The sequence below is a fragment of the Octopus bimaculoides genome, chromosome 9, assembly GCF_046866305.1.
Source record: "Octopus bimaculoides isolate indiv1 chromosome 9, ASM4686630v1, whole genome shotgun sequence".
NCBI lineage: Eukaryota > Metazoa > Mollusca > Cephalopoda > Octopoda > Octopodidae > Octopus > Octopus bimaculoides.
This window is the reverse complement of record NC_142936.1, coordinates 77,583,907-77,605,791: the sequence shown is the minus strand read 5'-3', so window position 1 is coordinate 77,605,791 and position 21,885 is coordinate 77,583,907. Positions and strand designations below refer to the sequence as shown.

Below are 21,885 nucleotides of genomic sequence, written 5' to 3'. Positions count from 1 at the left end.
TCTGCCCTAACCAGTGGGCCATTGCGCCTCCACACCTACAGGAAACTGAAAACCTGGTGCTTTAGAAATGAACTCCATTGAATTAGTTAAAAATATTTCATAGTCATTGAGAAATGACACTCCTTAATCGCCATCGGAAATGTAGAGAACTTAGTCATTTGAAACTTAGAAATCTGAAGCCAAACATGCCGCTGTTTGCAAATTGCCCTATAGAAAATATTACATAAATGTAATCACCTTTGACGTCAGAATTTTCAGAACAAGAGTAGTGAGCGTCATTCGTAGCACTTCATTGAATCCAGGAAAAACTGTTGAAACTCCGCAACAACATATCTCACAAAGGGATTGATCGGGGGTGCAGCTCCAGGGCGTGCTCTAGCTCCACATTTACACCCCCGCGTTCAGTTTATCTCGACTACAAGACGTTTATACTGCAGCATGATGAAAACATGTTATGACATTTATATTTAAATCCTTTAAGGAGACACACTTCGTTCATCATTTAGGAATATCACAAATGTTTCTACTGCTTCTTTTCTCAATACTTTCCAGTAGATGTGATCAAGGTGTAACTGGAAAAGGTTACTATTAGCGCCTCTCAGTTTCTTTTGGCCTACAACCATAATCGCTCAAATACCTGCGTGTGTGCTACTGTTACAGGATCGGCATAATGCTCTTGATGGTTCATTGTAAGATGGCGATAACATGTTGAAGTTACATCATCATATAAAGGCCACTGAACTACTGAACCATTTTCAAAATCTCGTTCGATAACTGGTCATAAGGTGTTTCTTCGACGCCGTTCCACATAAAAGTATCGACAGTCAGAGCCTCGTTTCAGATCAAAGACCATCAATTCTACGTCTATAGTTCCTGTTGTTTTGTGCATTTACATAACTTTGTTCAGAGAGAGGAGCATTGTTACCATTTAGTATACTTCTGAGTGTATTTCTGTCGACCAGCAAATCTTGTCTCCTCAGTTTGAATGGGGTTATCATTTGTTTCAACCATCTTACCTTGCTAACGAACAGAAATTATGGTTTCCCCCACTTCTCGGTATATATTATATCTTTGAATTAACATATTTGAAGTCTTTCCTATTAGCTACATCGCAAACTGAAAGCAGTAAGTTTGATTTTGATGTGGGTGGAGCAATGAAATTTCTCTAACTATGGAGTGATAGGCACGTAGGGTTCCAAACAGTAAATACCTCTGAGATACCTTTCACGAGGTATTTGTGAATATAAGGCTATATTTGTGAATATAAGGCGCAATGGCCCAGTGGTTAGGGTAGCGTACTCGCGGTCATAGGATCGCGGTTTCGATTCCCAGACCGGGCGTTGTGAGTGTTTATTGAGCGAAAACACCTAAAGCTCCACAAGGCTCCGGCAGGGGATGGTGGCGAACACTGCTGTACTCTTCCACCACAACTTTCTCTCACTCTTACTTCCTGTTTCTGTTGTGCCTGTAATTCAAAGGGTCAGCCTTGTCACACTGTGTCACGCTGAATCTTCCCGAGAATTACGTTAAGGGTACACGTGTCTGTGGATTGCTCAGTCACTTGCACGTTAATTTCACGAGCAGGCTGTTCCGTTGATCGGATCAACTGGAACCCTCGACGTCGTAAGCGACGGAGTGCCAACAACAAGGCTTTGACAGAAGACACGGTGTCGCACAGCGAAGTCTAACCCAGAAATATGTGGATACATAAAATAACAGAAAGAACAAAAATACCATGTTCACATTTTTTAATCATTTCAATATTAAACCAAACAATAAAATAAAAACGATATAGTTCCCCCTAATCATAACGTGAAATACGAAACAGTGTCTCTATATCCAAAAATCTGTAAGACTTTAGAAATTCTCCTAATATAAACTGACTTTGAAATGCATATTTTGCTACGGCACTTTGAAAGCGCAACAGTATGTTTGTTGGCAGATCTGCATAAATACAAATATCTTTTCCACAAAAGGGGCACTTCCAGAAATCGATATAAGACCACCGTAATTTTCTGTCATCATCAAAATATTTTGCATGTTCTTTTGCACGGGAGTTGTTGTTTTTATTAATGTAGTAGATCTCGTTCTCATTAGTCCATGAACCTACAAGAAGATAGATTTAAAGAATTTTTATTAAACAGGTGTAGCTGTGTAGTAAGAAGCTTGCTTCCCAACCACATGGTTCCGGGTTCAGTTCCACTGCGTAGCACCTGAGGCAAGTATCTTCTACTATAGCCTCGGGCCGACCAAAACCTTGTGAGTGGATTTGATAGACGAAAACTGCGAGAAGCCCATCGTGTACATATATATATATATATATATATATATATATATGTATGTATGAAAGTATATATGTATTTGTGTGTTCGCGTCTGTGTTTCTCGCCCCACCATCGCTTGACAACCGATGTCGGTGTGTTTATGTCCCCGTAAACTAGCGGTTCGGCAAAAGAGACCGGTAGAATAAGTACTAAGCTTACAAAGAATAAGGCCTGGGGTCGATTTCTTCGACGAAAACCTCTTAAGGTGGTGCCCCAGCTTGGCCGCAGTCAAATGACAAACAAATGAAAGAATAAAAAAAAGTGGCAACAGCCTCATGCTTTCCCTGAAAATATTTCAGGGCGTGGTCGAGCAAGCAAGTTCGATTTGCAAACGACCTACTTTCAGGCTGGATTGTTCTGTGCAGTATCTTCGCCAAGTATTTTTACTTCACCCTTGTGTTGGGTGATGTTTTCCGGTGGAATTTTGGTAAACATAATTTGTGCTTAACACCGTCATTTTTGGCAATTTTCTTTCTCCGTCTTCCCTTCTTTGGACTTTTTCTGTATTCCTGATGAAGAGCTCCGCTCGAAACATAAAATCCTCTTTCTTTTCTTTCCTTTCCTGGGTGTCCAATAACATTGTACTTATTCCACGTCATCGCGTTGTTGTTTTTTTCTTGCTTGGTCATGTTTGGATTGATCATATATATATATATATATATATATATATATATATATATATATTGGGTTTGGCAAGAAAATTAGTTCGGTTTTTTAGTGTGGAAGTCATTTTTTTTCTTACAAAGAATGAACTTTAATCAATTATATATTTTCCATTTTGTTCAATGACTTTTTGCCATCTTTCTGACAACTTCATGATTCCATACTCATAGGCCTTCTAATCATTATTAGCCAAAAACTGAAGCAAATGCGATTTCAGGTCATTATAATTATTGTATGTTTTACCATTGAAAGAATTTTGCAAACTTCGAAATAAATGGTAATCTGATGGTGCAAGGTCAGGGCTATATATGGTAGATGTGACATCACTTCCTAACCAAGCTCCAGTAAGTTTTCATGAGTTAGCAAAGACGCGTGGTCTAACGTAGTCATGGTGGAACACGATTCCTTTACGATTTGCCAATTCTGGCCATTTTTCTTTCATTGCTTCCTCCAGTTTCAGTAGTTGTTGACAGTAAATATCTGAATTGATCGTTTGGTTCCTGGGAAACCAAACTGACAGCATAACCTTTTCTTTCTTAAATCAATTCAGCTTTCGATGTGGTTTGTGCTGGTTCATTACGCTTGAACCACGATCGTTTTCAATTGATGCTATTGTAGACAATCCATTTTTTCATCATGAGTGATGATTCGTTTCAAGACAAAGCCGATTTCATTGCATTTGAGATGCATGTCGCAAATATTAATTCGTTGTGTTAAGTGAATCCCTTTCAACTTATGTGGAACCCAAATATCGAACTTCTTAACTAGTCCAATACATTTTAAGTGATTTTCAATTGTTATGCGATACACTTAACCTCTCCGCAATCTCTCGTACAGTTATTTAACAATCAGATTCAATTATGGTTTTGATTCTGTCATCATCAACTTCAGTAGGTCGACCTGAATGTTGGACATCTTGAGTGAAAATTCTCCAAAACGGAATTTATAAAACCATTTCTGACATGTGCGTTCCTTTAAGCAATCAACACTGTAAACTTCACATATCTCTTTGTGAGCCTCTGCAGTGTTCTTGCCTTTACGGAGATAAAAAAAAAAGCAAAATATGGTGAAAATGTTTGTTGTTGCACTTCATGATAAAATCGACACTGAATTAACAGCTGTAAACAAAGTTACGCGCAATTTACCTCTCAAGTAAGCTAAAAGTAACAGCTATAAAATGTCAAAAGGAAAAAAAATCATAACATTGAGAAAAGTCATTTAAAAAAATCGTAACTCTATCTATTTGCGAAAAACGAAATTACTTTCTTACCAATCGAGAACATATCTATGAGGGGTGGAGGCGAGGATACACGTATGTGTGAGTGTGAGAGAAAGAGGTGGGGCGACCCCTTAAAAAGCGAATTTCAATTTTATAATTGGGAACAGATTCTTTTTTTAAGAGCATTTTTTTATTTATATTCCAGACAGCTCTTGCATGAAGATATATGTAAAATATGTGATTGTGTTTACGGATGATAGACATAATTCCACACAGATAATTCACACACATATGTATCAAACTCGGTGAGTTTTCAGGATTCGAATTTATGATGCTCCTCACGTGCATCAAAAATTATTACCTAATATTCTACCAGAGAAATATGAAGGAAACTATGTTCTTACCATGATTGTTTGATTTCGATGTTGGCTTGCTTTTCGTCTTCCCAATTTTCCACGACTTCATTTTCTAATAATAATAATAATAATAATAATAATAATAATAATAATAATATTGGTTTCATATTTTTACCACATGGGTAGCAATTTTGGTGAAGGGGTTAAGTCGATTACATTTACCCAGTGTTCAACTGGTATATATTTTATCAATCCAGAAAGGATGAAAGGCGAAGTCAACCTCAGCGGAATTTGAACTCAGAACGTAGCGCCAGATGAAATACACCAAAGCATTTCACCCGGCGTGCTAACGATAGTGCAGCTCACCGCCTTTGATAATAATAATAATTGAATTTAACATATGAGAGCGTCTCATAAAGCGAGATTTATATATCTTAATTTGCGGAAGAATTTGTAGTGGGTAGTTTAGCTTAATCGGTCAAAGCATCGTGACATGTAATCACGGGGATGTGAGTTCGAGTCCACAGCTAGCCACCTACACTTTTCTCTGAAAAATAGGGATAATTTATCCTGTTCAGGCTATATTATTAGCATTATTCTGCGATTGAGAATTTAAAAACACTTCTTTAACTTTCAATAATAATAATTATTATTATTATTATCATTATCATTATTGAAATAGGCATAAAACCCGGTTGAGTACAGCTCCAGAAAACAGTGTTATTAGGGACAGCTAGGATACTTTGACGGGTTCTTGGCATCTAAGGTTACTTGTTGTAGCCCGATGCTAGGATTTTTTTTTTCTTTTCCAACAGTCTAATCTGTTGTGTGTATATGAAATAATAATAACAATAATAATAATATCTTTAAAAGGATTGACGTAACTCTTCACGAAGGTAAAGATTCAAGACGAAGAGCGCGATTCGGTTGTAATAGATATTTTATTGGTTGAACGATATTTCAAGAGTAAGTCTGTCTTTGTGAAGTTCAAAATAAGAAGCGATAAAAATTCAAAATTATAGAAATTGAAGCATAAAGTATGAACGAGATCAACCAGCGTCCACACGTTGATAGAATGACATCATCAGTTTTTAAGTTTCAATTTTATATAACAGGTGAAAAGAAAAAGACAGAAAAGAAAGATGCACTCTTGTTTATATCGCTAGCAAGGAGATCTTCCAGCGCTGAGTCTATCAGATCACGTGATTTCGACCTTGTTTGGTCTTATCAATGATGGACATTCGATCGCTAGAGACAGCAATGAACAGGCACTGACAGCGCGTGCATTTTCGACAGTTTAAATTCTTGCATTGGCAATATCCATTATCCATAACTAAGGCACTAGACTCTCATTAACACATATTTCTATCCTTTCTGAAACTAAAACCCATCATTACGCATTATCTTTACCTTCTATTTCTTCCAATCACTAGATTGCAGCCATACTGGAACACTGATAAGAACAGTTTTAGTGGAACGAATCGAACCCAGTATTTTTTCATTTCACATCTGTTACATTTTCTAGCTGTCGTTTTTGCTGAAACACTAAGGCAAACAAACCAAACCATGTGGTCGAATACAAACACAAAGGCACACATACATATACGGCGGGCTTCTTCGCAGCTTCTGTAAGACACTTGACAGAGGTGTTGCGTTGTGGGACTGAACTAGGAATGGTTTTTCCTAGAAGGACCAAGAATCACTGCGTATTTATAGATTACTTCATGTAGAAGGTATTGCTTTGAGTCATACTAACAGTCAGTCGAAGACAACGTTGAGATACTCTCCAAAGTTACTATATTTAGGAATCCCTTTTCATGCTTCAAAAGTTGCGTCACAAGGAGACATCATCATCACTCATTATGATACTATTCGTCGCATCTGTTTGGATGCTGATGATGTTACACGTCTGACTGGACATTCACCCTATTTCCTCAACTCTCCGGTGCTGTAGGCCAACCCACACGCACGCAGTCGCAGAAATATACACATGACAGATAGAGAGCAAGAGAAAGAGATATAAACCAATGGAGACGAAGGATGGGAGACAGATATTACAATTTATCAATTATTCATGATTAACATAATCAATGTTCTGTCTTCATATACATTAAGAGACGTATGCTCACACACAAGTATAAAGAAATTCTAAGTTGATAATATAGCGTTCGAAAACTCGGGCGGCGAGCTGACAGAAACATTAGCACGCCGGACAGAATGCTTAACGATATTTCGTCTGTCTTTACGTTCTGAGTTCAAATTCCGCCGAGGTCGACTTTGCCTTTCATCTTTTCGCAGTTGATAAATTAAGTACCAGTTGTGTACTGGGGTCGATCTAATGGACTGGCCCCTCCCCCAAAAGTTCGCGCCTTGTGCCTAGAGTAGAAAAGAAAATATCGTTCCAAAACTATAAACATGTGTTAAACAGACGAAAAAAAAAGTACTTTTGGAACAGTCTCGACAGAGGTTACTACGTCGCAAATACGCAAGCAAGGACTTAGTACAAAAGTTTATAATTACAAACAGTTTCTTCGTCTTTTTCTCATTTGCGTCTTCTGTTTCATTGTATGTACCAAGATAAAAAAATTGGAGATTTGTCGAAACACTGGTTGATGCATCGGAAGAAATTTCACGTTCTTCAACTACTGCTGATGGAAGTATGTCTGTAAACATAAACATATATATATACATGCACATATATATGTGTGTGTAACACTGAGACGAAAGGAAACATAAATTGAAAGGAATAATGAATAAACGCTCCAATTGGTCAAAACAACTTTATAACATTCCCATATTATCATAAATCAAACACAAATATTAAATCAAACATAAATATTAAAACATCAGGGCATCCAATGATAAAACCCAATATAACATATACACATATATACGAATAAAAGGTTATAAAACCTAAAAGGGCAATACGAGTGAAGTCGAATGATGAAAAATATATGGATTAAATTTATGCATAATAAAAGCGACTAAAAACTTAAGGCAATGGAATTAAAATAAAAGAAATATAAATGAAGGGCAAAGTGGTAACAAGAAAAGAGTCCATTGAAATCCATCTCTACGATCGCTTCAAAAGATGTTGCCCCACTTCGTTAATATAAAAATCCATTAAGGAAATTCAAAGATAATGGCCTTCCCTTCAGGAGAAGATTCACAAAAGTCTCACATTTCCGGTCGTCAATTGGAAATGAAGAGAGAAGGTCGGTAGGAGTAATATATATATATATATATATATATATATATATATATATATATATATATATATATATATATATATATATATATATATATATAAATTAAACAATGGGGTAAAAAATTGGATATTAATTAATATCAATTTAATACCAGGTAACTAGCACATTGAAAGAATCAGGGAGATTCAGAAAAAATATCTGAGATCTCAAGGATTATCGCATATGTTTATATAAAAATATACACGAGTATATATACAGGAGGCCAGTAGGTGGACTGGTCATGTGCTAGAAGAAGATCACATGTCATGTGTCTACGAAGACCGAATAATTCTTAAAGGGAATTTAGCGAAGCAACAAAAGCGTAAAGCGGGCAAGACCAGTGAAAATTACACGAAATAATACAATTATCTGCAAACATGTTTCGAAATTAACATTTTCTTACCGAAAATATCTTTTCCTCATCAGTACAGAACGTTGGATAGATGTAATTTAGAGAATCGTATACTAAGTTGTACTCCACAAGGAAAGCACGTGTATATATGTATATATATATATATATATATAATGGAAAAATTTGATAGAACATACTTTCCTACCTTGCTTCTTTGAACTTGGTACACTCCGAGTACACTTCGTCTTCTTTGGGTTTTTAGTTTTCCCTCCCTTTATTTTAAAATGGAAACAAAAAAGACAAGTTTAAATACATGCAATGTAACATTTCAAGTGTACCTAAACGCATTTTCAGTAGTATTTTATTCTAGAACTGACACTATCTGTTATTTCTTTTACCCCCCACCCAGTATCTTCTTTTTCTATCTGTACTGAAAATTGGCCGCATCACTATATACTGCCCGTTGTCTTGGATGTGATTTTTGCATACGTAACATATACACATTTTTGTTAGATGATAGTGTTTTTCGTACGATTATAACTTTTCCTGTTAACTTGAAATGTACAGTCTCACCAAGTGTCAGCTTTATCTTAGTGGTTCATGTTAATATTAATTAACGATTATCATTAATTTGGACACACGTTTGGAGGCAGACTGTTTGATGATTACAAATAAGTATAAAACAGAAAAAAAAACATTTAGTCGTTTAAAGAGAGGTAATTAAGCTCGATGCTGTTTATCTAATTATGATGTTAGGTAAAAATATTGATTTCAAATTTTGGCACATTAGAAGCAATTTCAAAGTAAGGGGTACTTATTTTATCAACCCCAAAAGGGTGATAAACAAAGTCGGCATCGGTGCAATTTGAACTAAGAACATGTAGACGGATGAAATGTCGCTAAGCATTTTATCCGGCGCGCTAACGATTCTGCCAGCTCACCGCCTTAGTCGTAGGTAAAAATATACTTTTCTACTCTAGGCACGAGGCCCGAAATTTTGGGGGAGGGGGCCAGTCGATTAGATCGATCCCAGTACGCAAATGGTACTTAATTTATCGACCCCGAAAGGATGAAAGGCAAAGTCGACCTCGGCGGAATTTGAACTCAGAACATAAAGACAGACGAAATTCCGCTAAGCATTTTGCCCGGCGTGTTGACGTTTCTGCCAGCTCATCGCTTTTCTTAGGTAAAAATATTTATTTCTTTATTGCCTACAGGGGGCTAAACATAGAGAGGACAAACATGGACCGACAAAGGGATTAAGTCGATTATATCGACCCCAGTGCGTAACTGGTACTTATTTAATCGCCCCCTAAAGGATGAAAGGCAAAGTCGACCTCGGCGGAATTTGAACTCAGAACGTAAAGACAGGAAATACTGCTAAACATTTTGCCTGGCGTGCTAACGTTTCTGCCAGCTCGCTGCCTTTCTTAGGTAAAAATATTAAACGAGATCTGTACTTACTGTATTTTTTCCTTTCTTTTTTAATAATTCTTCAGACTTTCTATCTTTATGTAGATGCACGTTTTGTCGGGTTTGCGAAATATTTTCTCTCATCCGCATTTCATTACGAAAACAATCATCTTCCTCACATGAAGTATTTGCATTCAGGCAAGTCGAGATACTCCATTCAGAAGATAGATATTCATTACATGTTCTTTGATATATGTCTTCAATATCGGTTGCTGAGTTTGGTGCTGGAATTTGTAACTGACTATCGTGATATGTATTTGAACTTCTGATATTCTTAACAGAATCTATTGGCGCTTGCGAACAAATAAATGACGAGTGTCGTGATGAATTTTCACCATCAAACCATGTTCTTAATTCATTGAAATGTGCTGATCTTTGTGGGTTTTCTTCCACTCCTTTCTGTCTTTCCTTTTTACTTCCCTCATTGTATATATGTTCCTTAGGAACTTTACGTAACTTGACAGATTTTAACATATCAGTTGTGATCACACTAGGCCCTATATGTTTGTTCTTATCTTTATTAGTAGCTACGTTCTTCTCAGCTCTCCACGTCAAGTCTTTGCAAAATCTTGATTTCAATGGTTCAGGCTCTTTATTTGTTATAATTTTTGGTGTAGTTACTGATGCATTTTCAAAATGTGATAGCTTTGACGTCTTGTATTTCATCTTGGTTGCTGTTTGATAGTGCAGATGTTCGTTAACATGAATTTTGCCAGATGCTCCGCGTTTTATTTTCTTCCAAGTGTGTACATACGTGCTCCAAGATGGTATCGCAACATGCCTCAGGAAATGGAAAACCCAAGGTATATAGGGAGGATTCTTAACAGCTTTGCGCAATACATTACGATAAGAACGAAAATTGTCACCATAAAACACCCATGTTAATTTCTGGTGTAAACTGAAGAAAATGTTAGAAAACAATAAATGAATAAATACATAAACAGTTTTTAAAAAAAACTGAATTGTTCAGAAATGCAGTTAAGAAAAACAGAAAAGAAAATTAATTACATTGTTAAAATATTACAATTTTACAGAGTAAGGATAATAAAATAACTACTCGGAGTAATATGCATTCCTCCGAGGTGAGTAACAGGGATTATTGGCATGTAGTGAATGAAGTATATATTTAATTTGAAACTGTATTTTGTAAACAATAGCACTGTGACTTGCCAACAGGCCATTTTATAAACAATAGCACTGTAAATTATAAGTTTCCAGGGGCCAATCACTGCTTCTCTGCATTACTCAATGCTATAATATATACAGGAACATTTGTATTTTATCAATTACCACTCTAAAATTCAGAACTAACAACTCGCTATATATTTCCTCCTGTCCTGTTATCCATATGACGAACAACTGGAGACAAGTTTCTGAATATTATAATTACAAGTTCTGTATATATTTACTATGTCTTTTGAAATGTTTAAAACTTTGTGTTTTGGCTGAACAAGAAAAGTTCTTTCATGTGGACGATCATGTGTTTGGCTTGCAAGCACTATACAACTGGAGATTAAAAGGAGTACTCTTCAGCAATCCCATGATTGCAGTGCAAGTTCGATTCTCCAGGTGAAGAATCGAACTTGTAATCTAGTTTTTAAAATTATTTTTCCCTTCATATGTTTTCCTAATTATTACTTTTCTGGTAGATATTCCGGCTCTTTACGTTCTGAGTTCAAATCCAGCCGCAGACAACACTGTCTTTCAACCATCTGGTATCGATAGAACAAAGTCCCAGACAAGTACTAGGGCGGACGGTATCAGCAAATGCCCTTTCCATAAAATTGCTGAGGTTGTGCCTAAATTAGGAACAATTATTTTGCAGGTAAGGGAAAGGTGGATTGACAGGATCTTTTCAACATAGAACAAAACGAAAAACAAAATCAAACATGAAGTATATGGTTACAACCCTTTACATTCAGAGTTAAATAAATTTGTCAATTTTGCCTTTCATAATTTCAGGGTCGATAAAATAAAGACCAGTAATCTACAAGAGTCTATAAAATCGTATTTTCACTTCCCTCCCATATGCGCATATTAAAAATTAAGGGCAGTAGAATTGGTAGGCTCAGTAGTGCATTGCACAAAATGTTTGGTCACGTTTCTTTAAAATATGAGTACAAATCAATTAGACTTTTATCCCATCTAAAAGAAAGAAGTTGTGGCCTTGTATCTTTGTTAAAACGTCTCCTTTATTTGTTTCTTGCGCTGCGATTTCCATATATTGTTCAATATCTTACACAAAATAAACTCCAAAACAACCTACTTCAGGTTACGAGTACAGTTATGGTCGTGTGATAAGAAAGCTTGGCGGTGAGCTGGCAGAAACGTTAGCACGCCGAACGAAATGCTTAGCGGTATTTCGTCTGCCGTTACGTCCTGAGTTCAAATTCCGCCGAGGTCGACTTTGCCTTTCATTCTTTCAGGGTTGATAAATTAAGTATCAGTTACGCACTGGGGTCGATGTAATCGACTTAATCCCTTTGTCTGTCCTTGTTTGTCCCCTCTATGTTTAGCCTCTTGTAGGCAATAAAGAAATAAGAAAGCTTGTTTTTCAATAATGTGGTTCCAGATTGAGTACTCCTACGGCATGCTATCTTTATAACGTCTCTTCTGCCTGAGTCTAGAGTCAACCAAAGCTTTTGTTAATTAAATGGAATACTTTAACATTGGGCCACGAGAGCCTGTCGACTGGATTGTGCGTGTTTTTGTGTGGAAGACTTTATGCTATCTAACAACACAACCTTTTCTATACTGTACCATCAGGTCAATGCACAACCCTTGGTGACTTCACTGACAAGTACAATAAGTTTATCAAGGGATTTTCGTCTGAAATTACGAAGGTTGATTTCCGTCTCTTTCCTTCAGTTACTTTTATTTTATTTTATTTTATTTGTTTCATAATTTTTTTTTTTATGGGCGAGATAAAGATAAGTTCGCCTGAGTACTCAGAACATAAAGTAATCAGAACAAATACCGCAGCATATTTTGTCCAATACTCTAAAAATTCCACCAAGTCAAAACCTTTGATGGCTAATTTATTTTTATAGACTACGCAAAGTTGAAAAGCATTGTTAACCTCAAAGGCATTTCAATAAAGAACAAACGGGACAAATTATTTTTTCTACGCTCAAATCACATGAAGCAAAAATTCTTAATCATCCGGATATACTTCCATTCTAAATACATGCATACATTTTTTTCCCGAAAATATGTGTAGAAAATCACTTTTAAATCATTTAATTAATTATGTAGTTATATAAATTTAATTACGTAATTATATACATAATGATATTTTATGCAATTGAAAGAGCTGTAGAGCACATTTAAATTATGAACTATAGGTGAAATTTATACATGCATACATACATTGCAAAACATAATGTACTCACTCGTAAGTGAAAGGATATTTTGCCTTAAAAAGGCTCCATGTTTTTCCCCAATGAAATATGACTGGATTACGGAAAGCTGTCACAATGTTTCCTACTGTATTGAAGTTTTGTAACTTCCAACAAACACAGGCAACCTTCAGTAAAGAGAAAGAGTTTATTTTGAACTTCGTCATTGAAATATAGTTTGATAAATACTAATACAAAACACAGTACATACCCTTCCTCAAGTATATTTACAAATGTTTTTGTTTGGATACGACACATACACAAGCAAAAACACACAAATACACACACAATATGTGTGTGTGTGTGTGTGTGTGTGTGTAGTGTGCTTTTCAAAGCTCCTCTTCGGGTATCTGCTACCAAATGTTATCATACAGTAGGGCTTATTCTATTACTGGTTATACATGTGGAAAGTCGAAAATATCCGTAGGGTGTAATCGAAAGGATTTTAATGCGACATGGATTGAACAGGCTTTATTACAAATCATAGCAAGTGTTTCAATGCATTATTATCAGTTTTAACTACTGAATGTTCTATATATATATATATATACATATATATATATATATATATATATATATATATATATATATATATATATATATATATATATATATATATATATATATTACAACTATTGTAACCTGTCTGTGTCTTTGTTTAAGCATTTTGCTAAGTTATGAGCCCTATTTCCATCATTTTAACATTTATTTTTGTGGAGAAATCTGTAGGATACGGGATATTCATTTGTTTCCCTTTTTAGATTCGCTTTTTAGATTTGTGGTGCAATGTATAAGATTATTTCTACGATTAAGCAGAGAAATTAGTAACGCGATTGTTGTTTGAATGCTTTTTTTAAAATCACATCTAGTTATATAACGTGTTAGATAGAAGCATTGCAATCACTCCATGTTTATTTGCATGATTAGCTGGCGAGAAATCGTCCTACTGCTCAATGTACAAGTTAAAAACTTTCAGTTTACACCTTAAAGTTTGCAACCAAATTATTTAATTGGTTAACTGCATGTACGCTTGCGGTAATCTTGTTGATATTGTTAAAAGGTTTAGTATTTTTGTAGTATATTCTTACCGAGTTTATTTATGAATGCATGCTATGCAATTTGTGTTTATGACGTACATAATATGGCCGTGTTTACTATTCAATTATGTATTTAATCTTTGTAATTAAAACAAAAAGAGCTGATATGAGTGTGTGTTCTTTTTTTTTTTTTTTTGGCAATAGGTGTCTGATGTATTGTTTTCTAATTTGTTCTATTCAGTCTGCTTCTTAGTTTGAATATTTGTTGCTGATCTATATTCTCTTTCTAAGAGAATCTAACCACTGACTTTTCACATCTATATGGACATCCATAGCCTCCATCTGAGTACAGTTCTTTATTAGTGCCTTTAGTGTAGGCTTCATGTAATATATCTTATGCATGTTACCTTCAATGTTTGGGTATAGAATATATAGATTTTGTATCGTTAGAAGTTTCATTTAGAATGGACACTGAATTTTAGAACAGTGTTGTTTTCTTTAACCTTTTTCTAAAGTATCCATCATCCAGGAATTATATTATCCTTTCTACTAAAGACACAAGGTCTGAAGTTTGGTGGGTGGGGACTAGTCAGTTATATGGTACTTAATTTATCGACCCCGATAGAATAAAAGACAAAGTCAACTTCGGGGGAGCTGGAACTCAGAATGTAAAGACGGAAAAACTGCCGCTAAGAATTCTGTCGGTGTGCTAACGATTCTGCCTGTTCGTCGCCTCCAGGAATGATATTATCAACATACTCGATGTATATCATTTAACCCTACCTTGATATCATCTCTTTATTTTATATTGTGTTTGTGTATATCGAGGCAAACTTAGGCCCAAATTGAGCTGATCTGTCGTTTTCTAATATGAGGAATCGATACTTCTTTTGTATTACACAAATTATATTTATTTTATGCATTGCACGTGCAAAATTATGATTACTATGTTAAATATAAGATTAACCACAGAATATTTACCAGCGGAGAGTTGTGATACTAAGAGTAGAGTCAAATGATATTCCAAAATTCATTGTGACTTTGACCTTGCCTCACACTCTCTTCAATCATTTGACTAAAACATACGGACAAACTGGTATGTGAAAATCAATGCTGTATTACTGTGTATTTCGTGTATCATGAATTTACTGTGTATTGTATAAATGAAACGTATAATATTTCTTTAAAAGATAAACTCGTTGTGAATAGAAAATCCTTATAAAAGAGAACACAGTAACACACCTTATACATTGCACCCAATCGTGAACTCAGACTAATAATATACAACAAAGACACTAATATGAAAGTTTCTTTATCTGTAACAAACCACACGCCTACAAGCCCGGGAATATGCAACTAACGCCTGAACAAAAAAAAAGTAATCTAAATCTAGAACACACCCTTGTTTTCAACTCAACTTGCTTGAATAAGAAATCAGATAGCGCTTGCGTGCGCATGAGTGTGTATGTGTGTGTGTGTGTGTGTGTGTGTGTGTGTGTGTGTGTGTGTGTGTGTGTGTGTGTGTGTGTGTGTGTGTGTGTAGCCACAACAAAAGCAAATGTATTTGCAGTGGTGGATTTGTTCAGGTACCCTGACGTTTTCTGTCATAACACCATCACACCTTACTTAAACAATCGGAATGAAAACAGTTATTAGGTATCAGTTAATTTTTCGTGTCTTTGTACAGTCAGTATTAACATAAATGAATTAATTATAATTGTATTAAAATTTTGTTTAAAACATTAAAGAAGTTTAGACATGAAGTCTAATCAGTTGGTCGCTTATAAGTTAGTGTGCTCAACCCTATATATATATATTTGCATCAGTCAAACTTGTTCGTTAAAAGTATGGACAACGCATAAATAAATCGGTGCGTCTCTCGAATGCATGGATTCAGTAAGCCAAGTCTAAATACAGCTAATCATATCATATCCATAGTGATTATCAATCTGTTAAATTAGAACAGTAACATTCAGTATCTACGCACGCACACACACACAAACACACACGCACGCACCCACAAACACACACACACACACGCATACACACACATGTATGTGTGTGTGGGGGGGGGTGAGTGAGTGTTATAAAATTTACTTTTATAGAAGTAAATTTTTTGTAACAAATGAAAAGTTGACAGTGACTTCAAAGTTGCTGTCGACCTTTCGTTTATAAAAATTTTTTAAATATGTAGTTTACTAAAAAAAAAAGAAGTATTAAGAAATTCTTTAGTATAATGTTAAATTAATTTTACACATAACTGCACATATAAACAAATATTAATGTACACAAACATTCATATATAAAACAAAATTTTAAAATTTTAATTTTAATTCACCTAAATTTGTTCATGATGTAATCAGTTTACTTTCTTGATGTAATCAATCTATTTTTCATGATGTACTCAGTCTACTACGTATCAATAAAAAACACGCCTGAAACAGCTTTAGTGATCCCAAACCCATTTGTATTCTTTCTTTATGTATCCACCTTACTTGGAACCTACCTTGCATTGGATCTGAAACTCACAGTGAATCGTGAAACTACATGCCGGCGTACATGAGAATATAAATTCATATATTGTATATTTACATGTACATGTGTATTGATTTGTTCATGTACATGTATATGTAAGTATTTGGCCATGTACGTATATGCATGGATATATGCATGTCTGTATACGGTGTCTATATGTATATATATGTGTATGCATTTATGTACATATGTATGACGGACGAATGGACGGACTGACGGATGGATGGATGGATGGATGTGTATGTTCGAGATATTCATCGATATCTATTCGAGTAAGTACGGAGTGTATGGCATAAGACAGTCATACAACTGAGCTCAATCAAAAGCAAACAAATAACCTTGTGTCTAAAGCAGGAGTCAGTTAACGGCGTTTACCGTAAAGCAAGACCTTGCTCTTTTGAAAAAAAAACCAAAAAACATCCATGATTCTAATACGATTTACCGTTAAGCAAATTTCACGTTTTACACTTAATGACCTCGAAAGTGTGAAACATGATGTCAAAATAGCAAGAATGAATGTCTCATAATCTCATGTTTATAAATTCGAAAATGTATACCTGCAGAAAATATTTCATGGTACGCAAGCGATTCTGTACATTCGTTTGGTTAATGATTTCAGTAATAACCATACTAATGACTTGATCACAGAATGTCATTAATACTGCGACGCTGTTATTGGAATATTTCTATAAATATAAACGGAACAGAACATGAATATTATCTAACAGTGTTACATTTATATTTTTATTCTATATATAGTATAGAATAATTGGGTGATGTTAGTTTGGTCAGAGTTTGACCTAAATTGTTCCAAATTCGTAATCGGAGAAAAGACATAAGAACGAAGGTTAGGATTGTGGTATAAAATATAACTTTTTAGTTTAAAGTTATACATAAAGAAGGCTATACATTTTATATTTTACTTGGAAATGCTTAAAAGTTACAAGAATTTTAGGACAAAAACTAATTTTTTAAAATATTTAAATTTACCAAACGTAAGTGCCTCTTCTGAAAATGTATAAGATCCTCTGCCCTAATCCTCAGAATTAGCGTTTTTGTTACATAGGTCAGTTCAAAGGCCAACTGTTCAGCTTTGATGTCGGTAAAGTTAGGTCTGTAATTGAAGATAAAAACGTTATAGTTAAATTATTGTACATTCCTAACAGAGGCAAATCAATATATTTACATTATAAACGAAGTATCTAAATATTATAATAGAAATTTCTTCCTGATACGCATTGCTTTATTTATATGGTGGTAAGGAGCTATCGATCGTCTTTTTATGTGTCAGAACACAAAAATAAAATGCTAAAATTATATATCAAGGCAAGAACATCAGATTCGAGAAAAAAATAAGCTGGACGAAACTTCGAAGTCTTTGTCATTGATATTATTGTTTAAGAATACTAAATTTGTACACTACAAGAGTATAGAGTAACCCTTCAGATTAATAAATGTAAAATTGTTTTTATTATAACTGAACATAAAGCCAAACATTAATCTCTCTACGTATATTTATATATTGCTGTGTTCCTCTGTCTGTTAGTGGGTCTGTCTGCCTGTCTGTCTATCTGCCGGTCTGTCTTCCTGCTTATCTTTATTTGTTGAATTTTGTAGTTTATTGCATATCAAAAAATTGTCAGTTACCATATTACATGATGTTACCTACAAGAGATAAAAATGTTCTCTTGGATGTCCATCTCCCAGTAACGTTCCATATTTTCCAACTGAAATCGTTAACATTTCATCTCATTTCATTCATTTTACATTCCAATATCAACTCCTCCCGGGTTGACTTTGCCTTTCTTCCTTTCAGTTTAATTTTAGTTCTGACACCTTTTTGTAGATGTTGCCTACGCTTTTCGCTATAATACATACACATATAATTATGAACTTTTCCTCAAGTATTTATATGTGTGTGGCGGGGTAGATTTTAAGCCCAAAGGTGTCTCACAGTATCATATACGCTTCATCAAGTTATACACATTTCATTCCTTTCCTCACTTAAAAGCGTAATTCAGTTAAATGGCTTCGAGGAGGTATAAGATATGACATTGGCACTCAGCTCTGGACGCGCGCTTATTTATAGTAGATTCAGCTACAAGCTAATGCATGTAACGCCTGTACTTAAATCATTAATTTACATAAATATATATCTCAACCACATATATTTAACGTTTATGCTTCTCATAGTTTGTGCATTATATAGTTCAGACATGGATGACATAGAAAGCAGACATGCTGCCGGGCCATGCTGTGTTGCGCAGGATTGGGAACGTGGTGCATCAACAGGGCAACTCTGGAGAATGGATGAATGGGTTTGTGCCTTTACCCAGCCGCACACACATGGCCCGGTGGTGTGCGGGATGGTAACATAAAGCATCAACTGGGCGCCGACAACTTGGACAAAAAGGTTTCATGAAATATTATACGCTACTTATAATGCATAAGGAGTGTCAATATTTTATCGTCGGAAAATGGCCTAAAACAATGATAAAACCTAGTGCAGTTTACTCAAATCTGATTAATCTGCATTTTTGAGGGGCTCAAAGACGGCGTCGGAGATTTTTTTTAGGCAACAGCAATTCGAGGAACCTGATTAATGTTTGTTACAAATTTGGAGGTTAGCGACTGGATACTCTTCAAGTTACGGGCGTTAACGCTGCGAAAATGTCTTAAAATACGGTTTATCTGCCCCTGGACCCGCATTAGGCAAGAAGTTGAACATTTTTTAGCCCATGACACTCCATGGACCCTATTTAATGCATGTATGAAATTTCATTAAAATCGGTTGGGTGGTTCCCGAGTTTTAACGACATGACAAACACACAGACAGACACACATCCTTATATATATATATATATATATATATATATATATATATATATATATATATATATATATATATATATATATATATATATCTGTCATGTATGCAAATGCGGGTTCGTATCCCACGTGCAGCATTTGACTTTTTATTCTACCCAAAAGAGACTTTAAACTCACTATTTATCTGTTTTTATTTATAGCTTTATCTACTTCGAGCTCAAACAGTTTTCTGGAAGTTTCTAAATCCTAATAACATGTGTATGTATGCATGCCATTGTTCAGTTTTATTTCAAGATTTTATGCCAATAGAGAAAGAGCCGCTTTGTAACCTAGATCCAAGGTTCCTTCGTTGGAATTTCAACATCAACAACAGCGTATTTTTGCATGTATGTATGTATGTGCGCATTTTTTGTTTTGTCTTATGTATGTATTCTCAAGCATATACTTACATATTCAGACTAGCCCATATATATTTAAATGATAAACTTCTGAAGACGTTTTACAAATTTTTTACAGTTTCAGTGATGGATTGGATCTGTAGTCTTCAAATTAGCTTTCTCCTTTTTGGTTTTGAGAGACCTAATTTCTCAAGATTGGTATTTGTGTGTTACATATCCCAAGGCCCCAATAATTACAGGTATAAACCTGTATGTATGTATGTATGTATGTATGTACGTATGTATGTATGTATGTATGTACGTATGTATGTATGTATGTATGTTAGCTGTTCGTAGTTTTTCTATACAATGAATATAGGTAACTAATTTACGCACATATGCAATTAGCTTGTGATGCCAGCCGAATACAATACCAGTCCGATTTTGTTCTTGAGAATTTAAATCCAGTTAGTACTTTTTGTCCTAATAGTGTATTTGTTTATTTAATATTCTTTTCAATCTCTTACTTTGCCTTTAACTGACTAACAGCTAAAATATTGCCAACAATGCTAAAGTTAACTCTTTTTTTCCACTTGAATTCATCCTTACTGAAACTGCAACGCCTATGATTATTATTGTCCGGTCTGCACTAAAAAGTTACTTCGTGACTCAATAACTTACGGAATTGTAGGGCAAGTGTCGTTTTGTAATGTGGCCTTGCATATTTTCCACTTAAATGCAACAGTCGTTGTTAACGTTGTTGTTCCCCAAATTAGTCCTTGCTGAACCTACTTAGGATCAAAAACATTTCAGTTATAACCATCCTCTGGTTTGTGCGTGTGCGCTTGTGTCCTGTCTGTATGCGCGTGTGTGCATGACTCTTTGTACGTGTGTGTGCGTATGTTGCAGCAAGCTAGTAGAGTCGCTATTGCATTGCATAAAATACCTCATGGTATTTGTCCCCATCCTTCAGTCTCTGAGTGTAAATCCCAAGAAGTCAAATTTGCACTATATCACTTTAGAGTCAATTAGGAAGGCATGAATTCTGAGTTGTGAATTGACAGAACAGTAAGAACGTTAGACCAGATGTTGTACGGTATTTTTCCCGGTCTATACTTTCTAAATTCAAATTCCTCCGTGACCTACGTTGGCGATAGCCTCAAACCAGTCCTGGTTTAAAAGGTTTAAAAGGCACCTTCGATGCCTTTAGTGGAATCTATTTTGTGGCAAGTAGTAGGGCTAGACATCTGGTTTAATATCTTCCTTGCTTCATATGGACTCAGAAGCCCTATAGCGAGCCATGTCCAGTGCATTCCATACTAATTAAAAGATAGGAAGAAAGAAACCAAAATATCAAAACTACATTAGTCAGTGTCCTTCCTTTATAAGAAGTGATTAAAAAATATCTGCCTGCAATTTCTAGACGCTCGTCAGTACATCTTGAAAGTCTCTGGTTGCCTCGATCAATAGCATAAAAGTATATATATATATATATAGGAATATGATTCAACATTCCCATCATTGCAAAATTACAAAAGTATCTGATTGGATTTCTTTCTATTCGTATGTCTTTAGTTTTTAACGAAAAGCATACCCGAATCCCTAGTAGTTAAGACATTGACATATAGTAATAAGTAAAATGTTAGTTGTCTTTATTACAATACATTTGACTGAATCGATTCTATAGTGTTACTGGTACTATTACTTTCAAAACCTCGGAGGGACGAAAGGCGAAGATTTCAATGTCATAAATTTTACGAACAGAAAACAGTACATAAAGATATTGACTAAGCATTTACTTTCAATTCTTTGATTCTTTCCACCAATCGATGGTCTCACTCTCGTTGCGCACACGTGACCATCGTCCATCTTTCTTTTCCTCGCGTGATCATCTTTCTTTTCCTTCAGTCTGTCGTACAGACCAGACGCATTTTATCTGTCTCCTCGTCTATCTTTTGTTTTGTCAAAGACAATATTCCTCCAGCGTTCGCTACCTTACCTCGTCTGGACTAACGACCCGCCGTGTTTGTTTTCGTTTGGTCTGTTGTATGTCTCCACTGTCCTGTTTCTGTTAC

At 35.2% G+C, this 21,885-nt stretch overlaps 1 protein-coding gene across 3 annotated transcripts in view; it reads right to left on the bottom strand.

The window, feature by feature from the left end:
• Positions 1-1,733: 1,733 nt before the first annotated feature.
• LOC106868254 (uncharacterized) overlaps positions 1,734-21,885 on the bottom strand; it is a 36,150-nt gene continuing 15,998 nt past the window's right edge. Inside the window, exons 5-12 of one of the 3 annotated variants that reach the window (XM_014913425.3) lie at positions 17,595-17,718; positions 17,162-17,290; positions 13,027-13,160; positions 9,626-10,532; positions 8,367-8,433; positions 7,082-7,224; positions 4,610-4,673; positions 1,734-2,106 (exon numbers count right to left, since the gene is read on the bottom strand). In XM_014913425.3, the coding sequence (XP_014768911.1) occupies positions 1,802-2,106; positions 4,610-4,673; positions 7,082-7,224; positions 8,367-8,433; positions 9,626-10,532; positions 13,027-13,160; positions 17,162-17,290; positions 17,595-17,718 (1,873 nt within the window). In that variant the 3' untranslated portion in view covers positions 1,734-1,801. Of the gene's footprint in view, positions 2,107-3,045; positions 4,021-4,609; positions 4,674-7,081; positions 7,225-8,358; positions 8,434-9,625; positions 10,533-13,026; positions 13,161-17,161; positions 17,291-17,594; positions 17,719-21,885 lie in introns of those variants that run through there. The other 2 variants (XM_089357844.1, XR_008264926.2) reach the window with 2 other exon arrangements.